The sequence below is a fragment of the Vanacampus margaritifer genome, chromosome 12, assembly GCF_051991255.1.
Source record: "Vanacampus margaritifer isolate UIUO_Vmar chromosome 12, RoL_Vmar_1.0, whole genome shotgun sequence".
In the NCBI taxonomy this organism is placed as follows: domain Eukaryota; kingdom Metazoa; phylum Chordata; class Actinopteri; order Syngnathiformes; family Syngnathidae; genus Vanacampus; species Vanacampus margaritifer.
The window spans coordinates 12,252,025-12,274,896 of NC_135443.1; the positions used below are offsets into that span (position 1 = coordinate 12,252,025).

Here is a 22,872-nt window from a genome sequence, read left to right on the forward strand (position 1 = left end):
GCTAAAGTAATAACGCAAACACCAGTCAGCAGATTGACTAGTGATTAAATGTTATAAATACTTCCTGGTAAGAATTTATTGTATATATGATTTTCAGCAAAATGTTAGTGACTCGGGTTTTAATTTTGAAAATCTGTCCACCCTATGTTATATATGTAATCTTGCATCTTACTCTTAGCTACATTACAGTGTTAATTTTGACAAGAAATTTATATTTAGTTTTAGGAATCCTCTTTTGACTAAAATTAAAGTTTTAGTCATAATTTAGTCATCTGATTGTATTTTAGTTGTAATCCAATTTCATAATAAAATAAAATAAAAAGCTTTTATTTTTTTTCTTAAATTTTTAGTCGACTAAATTTCAACTTTTATACCAAAAATTATAACACATTTATTTGTAACTTGACATACAAGACACATTTAACACAATTGTGTCTTTATTAAACTTTGTTTCAATTAAAGACGTTGAACTGACAATAATATGCCATCTTAAAATTTTGTTTTACCTAAAAAAAAAGTGCATAATTGCCTCATATTAATTTTACAGCTAGCTGCACAATGAATGGAAACATGTTTGAATATTAACTCATTCACTCGCAGCCATTTTTAATGAAGCAACCCCCTGCACTCCCGGCTGTTTTACTGGATTTTGATTGATTTTGCAAGGCCCACAGAATATTGTGCTCTATTGCTATGAAAACTTGGAACCTATCAAAAGAAAGATTATAATATCATTTTTCATCAGAAAAAAAAAATTGATATTTCTATCCGTTTCCGTTTTGCAGCAATTAGCCTTATTAGTTTCAACCTTAATTACAAATCTGTTTAGAACTGTGGGTAAATCATCTTGTTTGCAACATGACCCTGGTTGATCTCTTTTACTCTGCTGCCACCTGCTGCGACCATTGCTTCATGCATTCTCTTCAGTTCAGAGGCTGCATCAAAGCCTTCTGTATGCTTTAGCATTAAAAAAATAGTATAAATACGTCATTGGGAGCATGGTAATATTTAAAATAGAACACATTTATACGTTTTGGGGAATAAATGGGTTAAATAGAGTTGTTCTTTTCTCCCATCCGCGTTTCATTCTTTCTTCTGATTGGATTTTGTGATTTTTTTTGTCAGTGTTGTTTTTTGTTTTAGTCATTGACAAAATTTTCAGTCAATTGTAATTATCGACATTGTCTCGATGAATGGCTTCTATTTTAAAAATCCAAACATTGTAACGAAAAAAATATGGTGAAAATGTTTATTCGACAAAATGATCACTGCTACATTCCTGCTTGTAGATATTTTCACCACATTCAAACATTAGAACCCCATGTCAAAATTCCCTTCATTATTGTCTCTAGGGACACAATGCCTCCCCTCTACCCAAGAGCAGTCTGGTGATAGTGTGCTGAATTTGGGTGACAGTGGTCCTGCAGGAGAGAGTCCCCCGAGGCCCCCCGGACCTCTTCGATAATCCCCAGGAGAAAAGACATTTGTGCATTTAGAGTGAGATATGCTTAATCCAGGGTGGCCTTGGTCACAAAAGACCCTGGCACTTCCTCTGGCTTGGGAGCTTCCGCTGATTTGGGGGGCCTGGCGTGGGTGCAGTGCAAACACACACCAATAATACACGTCCGCAGCACAATGGAGCGGACAACAGATGTACAGTTTAGACATACATTGACATGGGATGGTGGACACAATTAATTGGGTGTGAGGGGAGAAACTAAACAAGAAGCCCACAAAAAAAAAGAAAAAACATGAACAAAAAAAAAGTATGAGGGGAGTGTACTTTCTGTTCCATTGGTGAAATACAGAGTGCGTGTTCTAGAGGGATCGGATGAAGTTCAAAACATGTCACGCCCTTCTACACTCCATATCTACAAAGAAAGCTTCACGCATGGCTGAAGAAATATGATGATCACCCAATCCATCACTGCTTTTGTGTTACTAAATGAGAAAGACTAGAATAGTTTTTCTAAATTTTATTCCTTCAATTTTGACCATGTGCAGCTTTAAACATCTGGAGATAATTCACTTTTTCCCTTTTGATTTTTTAACAATAAAATCAGGTCAAAAGTAGTTAAAGGTCAACACAGACCTCCTACTTAGTAAGGCAATTACAAGGTCCAAAGGCTCCAAGGCCTGCCATGCAGTGTCATGCAACATTATGAACTTACTTCAGACCGGCTGAGCCATCCAGGTCACTTATTTTGACAGGAGGTCTACTACAGCACTAATGCTGACCGTACTACGCGGCCTCCACCAAGACTAACTTTTCATGACAGTGCCAGGTGTGTGTTTCTGCCTGGAACTTGACACAGTCTTGGTAAGACTCAAATCCCATTCAGGAAAAAAAAGCCGCATTGGCGCATAGCACTAAAACATAAATGAATCAAGATTTAGTTTTTTTAAAGAAAGTGAAAGAAAAGTAATGTCCTTTGATGGAAATGTGACTCATACCTAACGTGGGACAAAATCAAACCTGGGACACTCACCCGCTGCAATCCTGGAGAATTAGCCTGTCCATCAGTCCTAATTCCTAAAGACGTATTCTTGCAACTATGAGTTTAAAGGCTGACTGTCAACAGGGTTCTAAGGTTTGGTTGAAGGCAGACAGGTTTGAACTTGTGCAGGATTGTGATCTGTTCAGAGCAGTGACCGAAACAAAAACATAAATCTTCCAGTCCGCTCCTTATAAAACATTTGCTTCGCTCATTTTTTTCTTTTTTTCAATACAGTATTTCATAGCGCCCGTTCCTCATAAATCTCAGATAAGACTGTTTCATTGCAAGTTCTGGATAAAAAAAGCACAGCGGGGTCTGTCCAGCAGGTAATACACAGCCCTTTATTTGTTGAACATAACGGTCAATATTAAAAGAAAAACAAGAGACATCTATGAACATAAATTAAAAGGCTGGACTGTTAAACACTGCTATTACAATGTAGCTGTTAATTAAAAAGGTAAAGCAACAAATGGAAACCTTCTAATAGCTGTGTGGTTTGCACGTGTCTATTTCCATTACTTTAGCATACACAGGTTCAAAAGTGCATGAAAGGGGCTGAGCAGACAAACATGAACCGACCCAAAAGCTACATTTCCACCAAACAGTACAATGCAGTTCAGCTTGCAGCGGGCACTTGACACCTGCTCTTGATTGCCTTTCCATTATGGCCGAATGCCATCTGCAGGGTAAACTGAGAAGGAAAAAAAAACACTGCAATTTTGGAATCGGCATGCCAACTGTATTTTTTAATCAGCATAAACATCCAACTCAAAATACTTTTTTCCCCACTGTAATATAATCTATGATAATGACAATCACTGTATTAGATACATACGCAAAAAAAGAGTGACATCTTGTTACATTAGTTAAACTACCAATTAATTCATCAATATTATTCATGAGATAATAAATCAACAATGAAAAACATTCACCGCCTTCATTTCAATGGCATATATAGTTTACTAGACAAGCCCTGTTAGATACAAAAGTTCCATTCCCAATGTCGCATGCAAGTAATGATACTCCACTGACCAATCACTGAATAGAAGTCCATCTGGCTCCTTATCAGTAGCGTACTACTCTACCACAGGTTATTTAAAGGAGAGGGGAAAAAAATGGCACTGTATAAATTATTTGCCGAACTCGACAATGAAAATGCAACAAAATGATCTATACTGTACTGTTTTGAACCTCTATTGTATTGCATGGTTGAAATGAGTTTTAGATGACAGACTGTTGCTGGGAGGTGAATTTGAAAAGCTTCCGTGGTGTGATTCTCCAGAGTTAGGCTCGGTACAGCAAGATTCTTTCGGCACAGTTCTGGCCAACCAAATTTGCGTATTCTTTCACTTCCGTCTCGTCACTAGAGCCTTTCTGTTTGCGGGAATAGACTACGTAGGGCATGACGGTCCGTCTGTGGAGCACCAAAGCTCTGCCCACGTCTTTCAGGACACGAGCATCGCCTAGGAAACAAAAGACACACAGATGCACAATGTAAACAAACTTGACAAGAAAATGCGGTGTAACGCAATGAACTCAGTTTCCCTACCTCTGACTTAGCTCAAGTGACTTGGCAAACTCGCTGCATTATTCCGAGAAGCAGTTGGAGGAGCAGAAGAACACTAACTACACTCTGCCCTAAACTTGAAGTCATGGCGGGCTAGTTAGCTTGCCTTGTTTATGTGGCCTTGCTCAGTGCTGGCTCGTCAAACTCAGCATCTCATTAGCGCCCGCGTCGTACGCTGCCAGCATCTATTAGGCCTGTGAAAACACTGTGTTTCTCAAAAGTGCACGCACGGCGAAGAGTGGTCCTCTGGAGAGGTGGTTGGAAAAAGGGTGAAAAATGATGACCTCCTCTTTGATATTAAAATCTCCACCTCCTGGAGAGAAAAGCTGAGCCAAAGTACCCACGGCCGGCGCCAGTACGAAGAGGATGAGGTAGCGCACAGCAGGGAAAAGAAAGAGCGCTGCTAATTTACCACCAATTTTTCTAAAAACCCTTCAACCATCATTTCAATACGATTATTATTCAAAATACTTAACTCATTCACTGCCATAGACGACTATAGACGTCAAAGATCCATTTTAACTGTGCTGGCAGGGAATGAGTTACAAATAAACCTTTTGAAACTGAAGGCTGTTAATTTAGATATATTCACAATACTGCTGGAAAAGTAATTAGTCCATTAAGGTGCCTGTTTACGCAGCCTCTATAAATGTTGGTGTAACACTGTTTCTCCTGTTTCCCATTTTAAATAGTGCTCCAAAGTTCCATATACTCCACAGAATTCCATAACAGACTAACCACAACTTATGTTTATTACGAATTTCCCATTTACACAGACATCGATCTACTCTTTGGCGAGACATTCCATTGGCATTATGTATCCCCAGCACAACCACCGCTTTTTCATTTGAGCAAAAATTTGAAGGCCAAATAAACATCTTGAACTCCTTTGGTTCTTCGGGCCATTGCTGTGATTTTCTTGCAGCGTGGCAAGACACGTTATACTACTGGAAGGCACCACAGACATCAAGGTCAGGGTGTTCAGTAACCTGCAGCAAATTTAGGAAGTTAGCAAAGACAGGAGGTGCGCAAGCGACATCTGCGGAATGCTAGGTCACACGATTACCCAACAGAATATTAATCAAAGCATACATTTTTCTCTTCATCTTTTCACCTGGTAAAGTACAGATCGTTTCAAAACAAAGCTGGAGTCGTCTGTCCAGGCCATTCCATTTAGTTATCACTAACACAATTTGGCACTAACAATAATATCAGAATCAATTTGAATTTCATTTTCAATTTCAGTCCTTTTTTGATTTTCCTCTGCTAAGTCATCTGAACATTACAAATAAGATGAATTACAGTTTTTTAAAAATCTTATTTGCTATTATTTATATATATATATATATATATATATATATATATTAGGGGTGTGAATTGCCTAGTACCTGGCGATTCGATTCCTATCACGATTCGATTCTATACTGATTAATAAATAAATATATATATATATATATATATATATATATATATATATATATATATATATATATATATAGGTTGACTTCCCCTTTGAAAACAAAAAAATAAATCTGACGATTTTAATATCTTACCAGCCTCAGATGAAGAGACAAAATGTAATGACAATCTTAATTTTAGTAGCTCTTAATGGCAAAAATATAATGCAGTACTGTATTTTAAAAATCCAAAGTGTCGACAAATTCAACAGCTATAACTTCAGCTCGCTTCTTTACGTTCATTATCAGAGTGACAAGCCACTTAAACTTGCAAATTAAACTTGTGGTGTGTGCATGACACCAGTGTTAAGTATCACTGTGCCTTCATGCAGATTATTTTCCGTCAACAATACGCAGGCCTTAATGGTGTGTCGTCCCACACAGTTTTAAGATAGTCTATTAACCTCCACTTTCAAACAGAGCAGAATTCAGCGAGTGGAGCCAAAAGGCCGTTTGCGTCCTTTCACTTGCAGCAATCATAACATCCGCTGTGAACATAAACAACTTCCTTCCACTTCTATTCTCTCTCGGTCCCCTTATTGATGCATCATCCTCAGTTTGAGTGAGTCCAGACCGCCTTTTCCGTCTGTCTACCGGACGTTCAGTGACACGCTGCTTTGAGGTCACAGCTCATAAGCATCCGGGTTCAAGGGTCGGAGGGAAGAGGAGTGCTGAGGGTCGATCTGGGAGTGAGAGGGTCAGGGCTGAAGCTGGGGGGCCTTGAGACCTCGCCACACTTCTCGCTCTTTTCATCCATCTTGAACTTTCAGAATATTCTCAACACCGGATGCTGGTTAAAGGCACACCATCGGCTATTTCTTTGGACATGACCACTTCCTTTAACCTCTTGTTGCAAATGAAAGGAAGATGTTGGTGTAGTATGGAGACAGTCTTTGACTGAATAAACAGGGTTCAAGACCTCATGTCAGTTAGTTTTCTTTCAGCCGGACATGCCGGGGAGGATCCCGGAAGAATCCTTCCAGGAGTGCAAGAAGATGTGGCAGAGAATGCTGGGAAAGTGCGTTAAGGCTCCAGGGTAATTACTTCAGGGGAGAAAACTTACAGTTTCTAGTTACCTTTTCTGACACACCTCATGTTGCCATAGTGCATTGAACAATTTTTACTTTAATTGATCAAGCACACCAAACTCAGTCAAGCAATTGCATATATATATATTTTTTATTTTGATGTATTTTTTTTTTTTTTTTTTGGGGGGGGGGGGGTGGACCTGAACAGGTTTCTATAAGGCAAATAGTTTAGAATTTTACAAGATATTGGTGTGGATCGAGACCCTGTAACCCACCAGAAAATATCAACCCCTGCACTGATCAGCAGTCGAATCCCATCTCTACATTTAGAACCAAAACAGGAGAAATTGGCCATTTTTAAAGCTGTTACTTGGGAATCATTCATGTGACATTTCCACAATTTTCTCCTTGATACAGAGGAGAAAGTGGAAGAAACCTTTTTTTTTTTGTATGTAAAAATGTATTCTATTTATTCACCAGCGTTATGAAGAGAAATTATGTTACTTGTTTAATTGTAAATAGTTTTCAATTTTGCATATTTAGCAAAGTTCAACAGTATAAAAAACTAATTTATCAGTAGCAAATGTAATTTTTTGTATATGCCGCGGACCGCTTAAAAGTGGATGGCGGGCCACAAATGGTCCCCGGGCCATAGTTTGGACACCACTGCCATAGTGTTTGACTAAATAAAGGAATATACCTTGATGTTAGGGGTGAGTCAACCTGCTGTAAAACTATTACCTTCAACAACACCACAAATCAGGAGCCACAAGAGAGGTGATTATCTTGAAAACGTCATGTCAGAGTTTGTGTATGTCACACGTTTGGTCAGTACACAGTTTAGTTTAAGGGGTTGACCCCTTAACAAAAACATTTTTCGCTGTGTTTATTCAGCAGAATGGACAATGACCGTGGCCTTTTTTTTCTCACTCAAATAAACAATGATAGTGAACGTGTGAGATAGTTCATGTGTGTTGTGCAGAATGAGTAAATATTTTACATACACTCATGCGCAGCCACGTTCAAGTTTTAAGGGCGTTTGAGGTGAAAGTAATGTGATCTATGTGGGTCTCCTTTGGATGGTTATTGAAATATTAGATTAGCTCTCTTTTACATGTTCCTTCTTATTTTATTTTATTAGATAGCCCCATACCATTCAGTGACGAAATGGCACGATTTCAGATCACCACAGATATCCAGGACATAAGCTTAAATTGTGTGCTATGATGTCATTATGACACATGGGAGGCCATATTTCTGTAATATTGGTCCAAAACTTCCACACCAGCAGATGCCCAAGCCCACAAGCTTGGCAACGGCTCTTTCTGAGAGCTAAATATCCAGACGGCCAGCACTGAAACATGTTGACAGTGAGTTTGGACAGTAAGGCCTGAAATAATGTCCGTCTCCGGCCAAGATCAACAGTCCACGGAGGAATGGAGGCACCACAAACATAAACTTGTCATAGCAAATATAAACTCTGACTATGACACATCATCCGTGTTTGTGCCTACTGATGGATTAAGGCTATTAATGAATTGGAAACGCCTAACATGACTATCTGGCTAACAAGTATTTGAAAGTAATGTTCAGGGATGGTTAAAAAAATAATAATAAATAATGCTTTTAATTATTTAAAAGTTGTAATTATGACACTTCTGAGTGGTTTTGAGTGAGTTTCTAGTGAGAAACTCACTCAAAACCACTCACAACTGAAACCAGGCCATTTCTTATTAGACTCGGCATATACCAACGAGGCAACCGATGCCTAAAAATATAGTCATTGTACAGCCTGGCACCTTGAACAGTGGAAAAAGTTGATTGTTTTAGCAACTTCTAAAGAGAAGTATGTCAAAGTATGACCTCACTATAAGAAAATTAAGCTGTCGCTCGCATTATATGACCATTTGCTTCTCTTTTTTCCTGTCACTAGAGTTCTGCTTTCGTACCAATCAGCCATTCCTTTTCTGCCCTCATTAATGTAAATTTTTTTTTAGATACCATCTTTCCTTCCTCTAATGCTGTTTTCTAATATTTTACCTGATTGGAAAAAAACAACAACTTCAACACCTACAAAAGCATGCAACACATGACTAGACTTCTAAATTGTACCTTCATCGGGATTCGGGTTGAAACGAGCATATCTGGAATTCTCCAAGTGTGGAAGGCATTGCTCAATGGATACCCAGACAGAGGTTTCTGGGCAGAGCAGGTCTGCAGGCCGGTACTGTCCCTGTCAAAATAATAAGGAAAGTATAGATCAAGAGGGTTAGTGGCATCTATTAGCCTCTTTTTTATGATAAACATGCAAACATAGGCTTTTTTTTAAATTTATTTATTTTTGAAAAACAAACCCACAATGGTTATAGAAGTAATTTGAAGTTAACAAAATTTAAGATAAAATGTTCTGGAGGAACATAAATATTGGAGGGAAAAAACTAATGTGACAATCTGTCCAAAGAACATTCTCTAAGAAGTTTTGCGGTTTGTCAACGAGCATTGCGGCAAATTGAATTCACTGATAATTTTCCTGGACATTCAAATCTAATTCAGCATTTGAACACATCTTGCTGTTCTTCATTTTAACCAATTTTAGACCATACTTGGTTGTTCTTTGATGACAGGTAAATTATTTGCACTGCTTTAGAAGTGAAAATTACAAATCAATGACAAACCTTAAAGTTTTATCATTGTTATGTTGTTTGTCTATGTGCATTTTTCCAATATAAAGATGATAATACTGCAGGCTAATCACTCATCTATTAATGTTGTAATTGCATTGCATGCTGGCAATATTTGTAAGCTGCAATCCTGGTGAAAACAATTTAAAACAAGGCCAGCCCCACATTGCTTTAGGGTCAAAGGTGAGGAAAAGTTGTAAACTGACCCCCGCAGGTAACATTGCTTACGAATAAGGATTGAGCACAGGATCAGACTCATCTCTTTGTTTAAGCCATATTCTCTTTGTCTGGGCTCATATGCTGTCTGCAAAGTAAAAGTGGGAAATGAAAACACGCCCGCACAATGTGATGAGTGCAAGTTTTGGAGCATTATCCAACTTGAAAAAAAAAAAACAGCTGTAGAGCATACACACAAAAATGAGAAAAATAGAAAAGACTATTACAAGTATTTAGGACCTGTGTTCTGACATTATCGCTTCAAAGAAAACAAAAAGTCAAGATGGCGCTATAATGAATAGGGGCCTACAACAGGCCCATGCTGTCTCCCAACACACATGCAATCACATTCATTGTATAATATAATAATAATCTGAGCCCTGATTTTACTCTGAAGTGCCATGAAAACTAAAACTAGGCTATTTCATTACTGCACTGAAATGTGTGCAGTGAAATGTTCCTTCTTCCAAAGGAAACCAAATCAGCAGATGCCTACAATCACACAAGAACAAGGACGCAGCATAAAACAGATACTAGCATGCTTAAAGTGCTTGTGCTAACAGATGGACGTACGCGGAATGCTCTGCAGCTGTAGTTGTGGTGGACACGCACACTTGATCTGATGTGCTCCTTGTCCCGACAGCCTAAAGCTTTCTACAACTGTCAGCAGAGGTGGCTTGACGCTCACACACTCTAACTTACCTCTATGGGCTCCTTCAACACTGCTGGGGAACACACCTCTAAAAAGGACATACACACACACATCTGCTTGGCTATAAAAGCACACCTATTTCCCCCCCTTTGCAGGCCTCAGCAGCTCAAATCAAGCGGGACGCATCGCTGGGAGTAACGAGGGAGATGAGAGACACTTCTTCAATTAGATCTCTTTCCATGCATGTTTCCAGTCCAACATGATAACGATAGAAGTTTTATAAAAAAAAATTAAGGCCAAATGAGAGTTGTTTGAACTGAATACTGATCCTGCGACTACTGTGTGGATATGAGCCAAAACAAGTAAATAACAGGTCCAAATACTGATCTAACTGTCCCCTTTTATTTGTAAAATGTCAACTATGTAAATAATATTACTTTCCCTACTAAATACTGCTACCATTTACCGTTTCTAATGTACATTTTAAAGAGTACTAGCCAGTCTTATTTCTAACCATAACGCGAGAACATGGACTGGCAGGTGATGTGTTAGTCTACGTTTAAACCTTAGTTGCATTGCACAGTATAAGAGAAAGCATGCCAGTGGAAATTGTGTATATTTTAATTAAAATTCTAACATTATCTGCTTTATTGCTTTAATGCCATTAAATCTGTGTAAGCTAATGATGCGAGGATCGATCAGCCACCGAACATGATCGGTCGATTTTTGTGAAAAAGAACGTGATCAGCAAAGTTGAACAAAGCCTTTCATTGCTGTTGACAAACTTTTCAGCCGCAGCTCATACTTTGCAGCCTGAAGTCACCAGAAACCAGCCTGTGTGCAACACCTCTTCCTTCACACTGCGAAGGGCAGGCACGTTGCAGCTACAAACTCAAATTGGAACCACTACGGTATTTTTTTTTATTGGACTTTTTGCATTATTTAAGTCTGCTGCGAGTACTTATTTCAATATGGTAAAGACTGTTATTAACTCTTTGACTGCCAAAAATGTTAAATAACGTTTAGTAAAATCCTATGGAGTGCCAAAGACGTTAAAAGACGTTTGTTTCAAAACAGAAGTGAAACTAACCATTTTCTATTGTTGATTACTGAAAAACGGAATAAGGTAGAAACAAACTTTTTTTTCTGATGAAAGATGAGAGTCCAATCTTTCATTTGGTAGTATGTGTGTTTCCATAGTCTAAACACATAATTTTCTGTGGACCTTGAAAGATCAGTCAAAATGCTTAAATCGGCTGGCACACCCACGGCATCCCTTTTCTGAAAACGTCTGGCAGTCAAAGAGTTAAAAGCTGGGAATTTTTTCAGTTATCCTTTTGGGTGATTAGTTGCTGCATTATGCCAGCTAAGCTATTGGATTTACAATCTTAAAAAAGCGTGTTTTGTCAAAAATGAAGGTGCTTATAAGGTCAAATTTTTTTAGATCATATAGCCAATAGCACTCACCATAAATAAATTGAGAAATGCAGGGTGTCCCAAAAAATGTATACACACTTTAAATAATTGTAAACTAGGTGTTTATTAGATATTTTTTCATTTTCAACATTTAAAATAATTTACAAACCCTATTCTATTGTGTCACAGCCTGTTCTCAAACTAATGTCCGTTCTGGTCCAGACACTGCCAACAATGCGAAGCGACGGAATAGCACACATCATGAAACAATTCCCTTGGATGCATTTACGTTCAATGGTTGCTCTGAATTCAGTGACTGTTGCAAGTCTCATTGTGTACTTTGTCTTTTAGGTATCCTCATAAAAAGAAGTCTAGTGGTGTGAGGTCTGGTGAATGCGGATGGTATTCAACAAAACCCCTCCGTCCAATCCACCTGTTTGGCAAGATCTCATCAAATAAGGATGTAACATTGCAATGGTAGTGTGGGTGTGTCCCATATTGCTGGAAAAAAACTCCTCTTCTTCAAAGTTAGCTGCTAAAAAAGTCTATACATTTTTGGGGGGGACACTTTGTATATAGCTAAACCATGCAATGGGTATGATGTCGGTATTGGCAGATCTCATGATGATGATCTTATGATCGAAAAGCATAAAACCCTGACGGAAGAAGCCCTAGTGTGAAAGCAAACTAACAATTAAGGACATGGGGACATTTTGTCCCCAACATTACTGTATCATGAAGTTCCTGTTAATTTTGGTGAAAAGGGGCCTCAAGATTGCTAGGATTAGTTCCAGTCAGTCACTATGTTTTTTCTCTCTCCTTTTCATTCCATCCTAGCATGCCTAGACAAATATGGATGTAATGCTGGTGACAACCAACCTTTCAAAGTTTGTTTAGGGGCAAGGAAAACAGGAACGCGAATGAAAGAACAAGCAAAAAAGGCGTAGATAGAACAAAGACATGGACAGATTTGAAAGCCAACATAGACGGTCAAGTGATGAAAGGAAAGTTGGAATTTTTCTAGGTATTGAAGAAAGCAACAAGTTGTTGTGAGGCACAGGACAAAAAGAAAATACAGACGCTCCCCTACTTACGAACATTCGAGTTACGAACAACGGTACATACGAACATTTCTGCGCGTACAGTATGTCGAAAAATGTTCGGAAAGAAATGCTGTAAGTTAGATTTTGTATTGCGCGTAGTGCTTCTTTCCGCCGCTAATACCGACGATTGGCGCAGTGAGAGCTCATTGGAGGCTGAACAACATGTCGAGGAGGAGGAGGAAGAAACGCCGGTCCCCATGAAGGAGGAAATAACTTTTGAAGCCGATTCCAGCGACGACGAAGAATCTCTCATGATATAAAATCCTCCTCTTCCTCCATCATCTCCTTAAGCATCGAGTACATCTTCTAAAAGTAAGTTAAACTTCATTTTATTTATCTTATTACGTACATGTACATACTGTGTGTGTCTTTCGCTCTCTCTCTCTAACATACGTAGTACAGTACAGTACTGTACGTATTCTCTCCATTTTATTAAAAGTTTTTTTCAGTACAAACCAATGCAGGTTACTTGTACAAGCCTTAAACATACTTATATAAATCTTCAATATACTTACATAGGCTTTAAACATAAATTATAATACAAAATATAGCACTGAAGCAACTTACGAACAAATTCACCTTACGAACGATCGTCCGGAACGTAACTCGTTCGTAAGGTGGGGAGCGTCTGTATGGATTTTAAAAATGGTATGCTTTGTTGTATATTAGAAAATTATTATTTTCTAGAAATATAATCATTTAAAAAAATCAGTCCACAGACTGTACAATGTACAGAAATAGAAATAACTGGGAAACATGCTGACAGAATGAACTTCTGGGCCAGCAGAGAGAATCAAACTCACAAATGTCACTAAAAGGCTCTGTTCTTCTCCGACAAGAAGCCATTCATATTGACCTTGGACTCTTACACAACTCAAGATAAGAGCATTGCCTCAGCCCACTAAAGATGATTTATAAGAATGGCAATTAATCAGACACATAAGTCAAATACACTTTACTACGAAGCAGGAATCCTTGTGAAAGCCTACACTACTTTTTGCTTCTTTTTTCTCCATTTCCAGATTAGAATATGAAGACATAATTTTAATAAGAGTCCCAACATTTATTAACTCATTCACTGCCAATGACGAAAATTCATGTAAACTATTTCTATTAGTTTAACATGTTTTTTCATCAAATTTGTGATTAATCATGAGTCAACTATTGAAGTCATGCGATTAATTACGATTAAAAATTGTAATCGTCTGATGCCCCCTATTTTTATTTTTATTTTTTTTTATTAGGGGCGTCAGGCGCTAAACTTTTTTAAAAATTGTAATTAATCACATTACTTCACTAGTTAACTAACGATTAATCAAACATTTTATATCTGTTCTAAATTTACAATTAAAAAAATCTAGGTTTTCATACTCTTGTTAGCAAAAGCGGATTATTTTTTTTAAACTAATAGAAATAGTAAAAATGACTTTTTGACATCTATAGCCGTCAATGGCAGTGAATGAGTTAAGGAACTAGAGGAACTTTGAAAATCCTTAAAATTAGTTTAGTACTTAATAGCACCACTTGAAGGTTCCCACAAAACCAGGTGCAAAACCTGATCATTCTTGGGTCAAGTCTAGCACTGGGGAACTGAGTCTTAGACTTGCTGACACCATCTTCTACACCATCAGCCAAGCTCCCTCCAGGGCTGTGTTCTGAGCCCACTCCTGTTTACATGACTGACCTATGACTGCTCTGTGAAATTCCCGAGCTATCATAGTGATGTTTGAGAATGACACAAAAGTAGTCGGATGCATAACAATGATGAGTCCGAGAACAGAGCAGAGGAAAAACATTTGGTGGACTGGTGCAATGAATAATCTTTGCATCAATGTCAAGAAGACCAAGGAGATTGTGATGGACTTCAGGATGCAATTTAATAATTGATTTGGTCAGTACTTGAAGGAAACAAAACTTTTCCTGGATCCAGGACTTTTGGAGTGTTTGAGTGTAAGAATCTAACAGTGAAGGCAGGGTGAGCAGACCAGATTTAGTGTCCATAGTGTGAGGGTTTTTTTTCAGCAACACCCACATCTGCTGCTTATTTCCTATTCATATCACTTGTTAAGTTTTCCCTCACCCAACCTCGAGCTTAAGTGTCTCGTACCCTGAAAGGGTAAATGCACAAGCGAGGCAATGTAGATATACATTAACAGAGAGAATTGCAGCATATGTAAAGTAAACAACAGTTACAGAAAGCTGGCGTTGAACCTTTTTGATAAACAAAAACCCTTCGTTTTATGATAATGGACTTGGGTCATCATGAGTAAACGTGACACTTACAAGCACTTTTGACCCAACAGACAGAAACCATCTGTAGTAAGTGGTTCCGTTGTTTTTCAATCAGGCCATGAAACAAATTAATTGGCATACAAAGAAGTCTAGTGTGTGACCCTGAGCCATGCAGACTCAACTCAGCCTGGTCTGGGTTGTGCTCTGACCCAAGGGTCAGCTTCAGCCAATCTCAGTCCCAAAAAAAACCCAAAACAACAAACATAGGCCATGATCCTTCCATCCGCCCTCCCTTCTCAAACATACAACTTTCACAAAACTCCCTGTTCATCATTTGAAAGATTGTTGAAATGCGCACATTCGGGCCCGACAAGGGGGCAATGTGGCTGCTGACGGATACACGTAAACAGCACGATGCACAAACATACACGTGCAGCTAGACAAATAACACAAAGAGCCAAGCAGCCTGGACACAAGGATAACGCCACTGAAAGACATGTCCAAACAAGACATGACTCTGAATAGGGACCCACATAAACCCACACTCTCACTGCAGTCTGCAACAATATGTGTATTTATGTAGTGTTGGAGGTCCTTTTGCAAATGTCCTGAACATGTCTGGAGTCTATGTTTTGGGGGAGATTTATACTACGGGCAGCAGTTTAAACACACGGCGTCCGCCAAGGCTGTTTCGCCCTAGTCAACACATAACCACAGCACAGCCTTCAAATAAAGTATCCAGGCTGTGGGCCCCAAGACAGCCCTCATAATCCCAACACCAACCCACTCAAACCCCATGCTCTGCCTCGCCCAGCAATGCGTCATGGCTCCACGGATGACAGGTTAATGAGGAGAAAATATTTTGATAGGATTGCATTTCAACTCACTCCTGAGAAACCGATGGTATAGCTTTTATGGGTATCAGTTCACAGCTTTGGCACCTTTATCTCTTTATCACTTATGGGCTTTGCAAGCAGACAAGGCTGACATCTGTCTCACACTCACGACATTCTTAGCGACAAGTGGGACAACAACTAAAAGTCTTAAAAGCCCACCTCATGCATCCAACTCAACTCTACCAGCAACACGGGAACATATATTTCTAATTGCAGTTCAGAAGTGCTTACCAAAAGATCCTAACATATTTTAACCAATCTTTTCAGACCAAATGGAACAGCTGTGGCAGTTTAAAAAAAATAAATAGTGGTGAATGTAATGGCAAGGCAAACACCTCTGGCTGGCAGCTAGATGACTCTGGATCTGCTCAGCATGACACCATCTCTAAACTCTCACTTTCAGCCCTGTGACCTTCGCAGCACCCCCTCGCTCCAACCATGCTACCACTCACACCCCCAACTGCAACCTTCAATCCACAGTGCGACGGGATCTCCCCCTGACCTGACCCCTTGAACTTTGCTCTGTCAGACCCTCACCCTGTCAGCACTACTCCCAGGGGGGTGCCAAGTGCTGGTTGCCACAAGACCAGCTTGTAGTCTGTTAGTGATTTGTTAGATACACAACTACAACAAGGCAAGGAAAAAAGTGTTGATGTGGCAAAAAAAAAAAAATGTAGAAAAAGAGATGTTAATGGTAAAATATAACAAATGTCTCTGTTGAGAGGTACACCATTGGTGGTCTCCTATGGAACTAAATAAACACAGTCAGAAATTTTGCCAAAGAGGCGGGGCAGAGAGTGAAGTGAAAAAGCTTTAAAGACACAAAGTTGAAAATGAACCTGAAAGGGTTTTCTAAATGGAAATATTTTTCAACAGAGTAGGGCTTTAGCTTGTGTGTAATCAAATGTACATTCCTTGCACACACACAAAACATAAATAAATAAATAAATAGAGATTTGCTTTGTTGTGAAGGACAGGTCCATAGAAATTAACACATTTCTTCATAGTTATAACAAATCACTGAGTAGTGAGTGCAGTTTAGTAGATAGCGAACAGTCCCTCAAAAACAGTCCAATCTTTCAAGCCATTTATTACACTCCATTTTAATGTTAAACTAAACACATAAAAATGAAGAGATTAACACATAGAGCACACTCAAATATATATCTCACTTTGTTTTGTATTATTTACCCAACATAGCTAGCTCAAAGCTAATATTCAATAGAAAATGCCATTGACCTGCTAGCAAAACATAGCATGCTAACACTCAAATCCCTAAAAACATAATCAGTAGTGCCCTAGTACAAAGTTACCATAGTGCACCATAGTAATCCAATCCGATCATAAAGACATGACAAGTGGGGAAAAAAAAATCCTCACTGCTACCGACGTATCATCCCAGCAAGGCCCTCAAAGACTCTGACAGAAAACTGCTGTCATGGTTAGTTCTGAATGAAACCATACTAGATGGCATCATCGGTTTTCTTGCTTGCTATCAGTCTATCATCCAAACCAAAACGGTAGATGTTTTTGTTTTTTTAAAACAAGAGGGAAAGAGTCTGCTGTCTGGACCTGAGAATTATGACACAATTTATTAAGTGTGTAAATATAATCAAATACCAAGACAAAAAAAAAAAATCCAGCATTTATGAAAAGCGGCTTGTTACACAAAGATGAGGAAGGGGAAAGTCCACAGCTAGACACCTCATACAAACTCCGTCACTGTCATTCTTAATCTGCCCAGACGTACAAGTGACACGGAGAATGTGAGGTCAAATTCCCATACACAACATACTGCATAAATGTGGCCCTTGGGGGGAAATAGGCATTCAGTCTGCTATCTGAGACGATTTGCAAGTTACAACCTGCAACTTTGTACCAGGAGGAGACACGTTGAGCATGAACTACAGATGGCATTGTAATGCACAGAAAAAAGGAACATCTTCCAAGATTAAGTATAGTTGACTAGAGTTGTCTGAGAATATAAGAATAAAATAAAATAAAAATAAATAAATATAAAAACTAACCAATTTTAAGGTTTTAATAATTTATGTAGACTTACATGTGAATCTGGAGAAAATGTAGCCCATTGACATGAATAAGTTTGAATTTTATCATGTCTAATTAGAGATATACAATATCATTTTGTATGTTGACAAAGAAGCAACAGCCACTCAAAAGTCAAAAGTCACAGTAGTTGACACTCAAATGGATATATTTTGTGATCACAAGTCATGCCAGCGGAAAAACTACAACGCAATGAACACTCCGTTTCACCTTGTGTCCAATTTTTTGTTAAGATGAAATTTATTCCCACCTTTTATTTTCTCCATATTTCCTGGTACGTCCGCTTTCATATATTACTTCAAGACCCTCTTCTACTTTGTGGGAAATGTAATACAGTAGTTCGCGAGATTGTTTTATTGAGTGCCATTTTAGGTAATCCTCACACCCCCGGATAACAGATTACATTAGAATAAATTGATTGTGTTTGTGTGCATGACTACATATGAAAATGGCTGATTATGTTAAAGCAAATGTAGACTGGTAAATCGAGGTCCAAACAAAAAAATGGCAAGACAATTAAAGTGCCGTCTTGCCATTCAAAATCTAACTGTTAGTCTAAAAGAAAAGAGAGAATATTCGTTGAAAACACTTTTTAAATCATTTACTAAAACCAAAATCACACACATTAATCTCAATGCAAATTCTCAATCCAAATACAGCCAGATCATAGTCCTGGCACAGCAAGCAAGTTTGCATTTCTTTGTGGACGTGCTATCATTTTGACAACACTGTCATCTGTATATACTTTGTAAAGGTTTGGTAAATGATTTAGAAAAATGACATTTGCTGCATTAGACTTTACATAAAAAAAGCCAATTTCAGCTCAGTTCATCTCAAGTGTGGTTCATTCAGTTGGCTTTTGGTGCACACGAGAGGCACTTTTGAGAAAAACGTGTCAGAAGGTGCTAAGACCTTTGGGCTCATTTAGCTTCCATTACAGCGTCGCCTTCTGCTCCCCACAGCTTAACATCAGAAGGCCAGGGAGCGCCAAAGGGACAGGGACAAGAGCCAGGGTCAGGATGTCACGTCCATCCACAAAATCAGCAGCCAAACCAGGAAGGCCTTGTGGGACACGCAGTCTCAAATTTGACAACAAAAGAGCTGGTCTGACACTGGCCATGCAAACGCCTTTTCTGGGCGGGCCTCCAAATTTGGAGTGACCCTGCTCTTGGGTGCTGGCACTGCTCAGATTCATTTTCAAGCCATCACACGTTGGTGCGGTCTTGGATAAACAGTAACTGTTTCAATTGTATGTCTAAATAATGTTGATGTGTAAGCAAAAAAATAATAATTTATTGGTCATTAAAGAGGCCCACTTCAAAGTGCATGAAAAGAGTATCAAAGTGAAGATGAAGCAATACTTTGCGAAACAGCTTGACTGCAGTACATCTCTGATCACAACATAATCTTGCAATAATTTCCTACAGTTATGTGGTGTACTAAATGTGCATGGTCTCGAGATATAAGGGGAAGGCAAAGGAGCATGTTGGTGAGTAAAATGAAGATGAATGGTGTTCAAGAGGTTTGAGTGGAGTCCAGCAGGGTTCAATTACCGGTGCTTTGATGGGTAGAGGTAAACAACAGGAATGAGAGCCAGAACGGAGTAAACCTCCAATACAATGACGCTGGATTTTAGGAGCACTCCATCTTGTGCAACTTCACAGTATGCTCGGGCTCATATGCAAATGAACGATGTAGGGAGAGACAATGTGTGTGTGTGTGTGTGTGTGTATACTCAGCACAATCAGTGTGTTCATGGGGGGGAGGGGGTTCTGAGGGAGTGTAAGGTGGGAACTCTGCAACCTTCTCACCCTTGTTCTGTGTTCCTCCCCAAAAGGGAAGAAGTGGGGAGGCTCTGCGCATGATGCTGCAGTTGCAAACACACAAGAACAGATATGGGGGTTGAGGGGGAAATTCCAATGCAGGTGCTGTGGAAACGGTGCTTTCAGACAAAACACGACAAGGAATAAGATAACACTGATATTCTTGAAGAACTATGCAAAACCCAATGCAAAAATGTTGATGAATTTAAGAAAAAAAAAGGATATGTGGCACTTTGCCATAATCCCCCAACAATAAATCAGTCTGCCATAGTTAGCATTTATTTATAAAATGTATAACAAAAAATTTGAAAATACTATAATGAGAGACAACATGGAAATACTTGCAAAAAACAGGAACAACAGTTTTGATTTTACATCTCCAAAAAGGAGTGGGAAGAAGAGAAATGTATTTTCTCCCACCCCTTATTCATAAAATCAGTATCAGTATTATTACTAGGATCAATGCACTTATTTACCGGACTTATATTAGCAATCCTCTTTACCTTAAAAGACATACATAAAATGAATAAGTATATAACTGTTGTAGTCTGTATTACTGTTTTTTTTATACATAAATGCATAAATACTGTACATACAAAAAAAACCACACCAAATGAACAAACCAATGATTAATCGGTTATAAATAAACACCTTGTGATTGTCACACACACTCATTCCTGTATACTGTATATTAAAATAATCTCTTTACACCTCTTTTTAAATGGGATCCTATTTGAAAACAGTTTCACCCCCAACCTCAAAATATTCCATGTTTGACTTCATAAATTCATTTTGGAATATTTCCAGACAATTATTGAAGGATTTCAATAGCTTTAAATGTAAGAAAATGGCTATATTACACGTGTAGCTATTATCCCAGACCTCTGAACCGTGCCATATAACCATGCATGGGAATATCTTTCATGAAATAATGGAGGAATAAAACAGCAAATAAAAGAAAGACAAAAATTCAATGAGACTACTTGATCGGACTAATGCATGTGGAAAGGCTTCTTTCATTTATGCCTTGATGCTTTTGCATCTGATTGGGAATATAGACAAAGTGACATTTCTATAAATATATGCATATAGCTGGCATTGGGCAGAGTCCCTGTGCCTCCAAAATCACCACTTTTTACATTGCATTGTCAAAGAGAGAAAGACATTTTCTAAACATTAGATTAATCAATACTATAAAAAAATATATAAGATAAAAAAAAAATAGCACGCAGTTATGGATTGACCATTGATCTCATGGAAAAATGTTTCATTGACCAAATTTGGACATATGAGGTTTCGGCCCGACGCTAACCATGTGATACAATTTGTGCTTATCATTCCCATCACTACTCTAATGTCGGCAGCCATATTTGAAAGATGACTTCATAAAAAGTTTCCCCACTTGTTTTAAACCTCTCCGTCCTGTGACCATGAGGTGTAAAAATGTCCATTTATATTTATATTGACTATGATCCAATATGAATATTTAACATTTTTCTATCATTAACAGTTTAATGACATTGTAATGGGGACAAACAGCTAGGAACATCAACTTGGGGATTTATGTCATCATGTGGTATTAGCACACATTAGATACGCATTCAAGCGAAGTTTTTACGGTGTATGATGACTGACAATGGAACCACTCAGTGTTGAATGACAGCCCTATAACCCGAGAAATTCAAAATCAATATTTTGTTCGTCAAAATTATGTTATTGTAACGCATATTTCACGTTCCTTTTATGGAATGTATGAGCAAAAAAATATATATGCTCTGAAGATTATATACAGAGAAAGATGTGTTGATGTGACAACAATACCTTATAGCGCATCTTGGGACAGGAGTGAATGTAAAAGCCCAGATAGTAGTTGGACAGCTTTGGGGATTGTTTCTGGAGCTGCCTTGTGAAAGCGATCTCCCTAAAATGGAAAAAGGTAGGTTAAAATTTTAAGATCATTGTACATTTTAGTTCCTCACTATGCATAACACTAAACTGCAGTTTGCATTATTGAATTACATTACTGAAATATCATACCATATTACTGTGCATTAATCGGCCAGGTAGTGATTACATTGTTAAGCAAGAAAATGATGAAACACTTATATTAATGTGATCCCTGCGTAAGATTTTCTTTGAGCCAAACATAAAATGTTCTAAATAAAACTAAATCCTCTGTTCATCAAATGCAAAAAAATAAATAAAAAATTGTGAACAAATTATGTCTATAAATTAAATGATAAAATGATAAAACCTAAGTGCACCTTTTCAAACAGCATTTAATGCCGATATTAGGAAATAAAATTGTCCAAATCATTTAAAACCAGCACCCCAACCTGAGGAAGTAAACACCCAAACTCAGAGGCAGCTTTCTTGTCTCGTTTCATTAGACAAAAACAATGACCTTCTCTCTATAACAGCACTGAGTCGTTAAGCACAAAAGCAGGTGGTAAAAAAGGAAGATTTATATAGCTTCTTCAAATACAGTAAATGTCTTGCCTTCTTTATTTCCCCCCAGTTTTTTCCTTAATTGCATCCTTTTGCTAACCGTCCATTTTCTCCTTCCATCTGCCATTTCCTTCGCCATTCCATAACTACATTCCAGCTCCTTTTGTTTCACCCTTCCTTCCATCACCTTTCATCCACCCAAATGAAGGGGGATAATTCCCTTTCTTTCAATACTTTAGAATGAGAGAAAGAAGCCTTAACGTAAAATAGATGCTCTGAAAAATAAGACATGGGACAAAGCAGGCCAGGGGAACATGAGGGAGAGGGCGAAGTGGAGAGAGAGCAAGAGGAGAATATAAAAGAGCATTTTGGAGAAAGCCAAAAGAAGGCTGAGGAGAGGCAGCAACAGCGAGGTGCTAGAAGGTCACCCACTTGCTGCCAGGTTCCCGGGTTCCCATCCCCTTACCACAAAAGGCCTGAATTGAGTGAGGGGGAGGGAGATGGGTGATCAAGAAAAGCAAGGGGTCCATTCACAAAAAACCCTGCAGACCCCCCCTCCTTTCTCTTAAACCCTTCACACCCCCGACCTCACCCCAATGGCAGCAGCTTGAGTTCACTATTATCCCCTCTTCAGCCATCTGACACTCCAGCACAAGCCAATTATCAAGCCCTGATGAGTGCACGCACATGCACACACACGCAGACACACGCACAGAGGGAGGTGCACATACGAACAAGGGAAAAACGGCCATATTAAAAGATATTTACATGTTCAAAAACGACAAAGT

The 22,872-nt window shown here is 38.5% G+C and overlaps 1 protein-coding gene across 5 annotated transcripts in view; it reads right to left on the reverse strand.

The window, feature by feature from the left end:
- Positions 1-2,812: 2,812 nt before the first annotated feature.
- The window catches only part of ate1 (arginyltransferase 1), a 40,684-nt gene continuing 20,624 nt past the window's right edge, over positions 2,813-22,872 (reverse strand). For all 5 annotated transcript variants that reach the window (XM_077582272.1, XM_077582273.1, XM_077582275.1 and 2 more), the window contains 3 exons: positions 21,458-21,557; positions 8,663-8,783; positions 2,813-3,961 (listed from right to left, as the gene is read on the reverse strand). In XM_077582272.1, the coding sequence (XP_077438398.1) occupies positions 3,783-3,961; positions 8,663-8,783; positions 21,458-21,557 (400 nt within the window). In that variant the 3' untranslated portion in view covers positions 2,813-3,782. The remainder of the gene's footprint in view (positions 3,962-8,662; positions 8,784-21,457; positions 21,558-22,872) is intronic.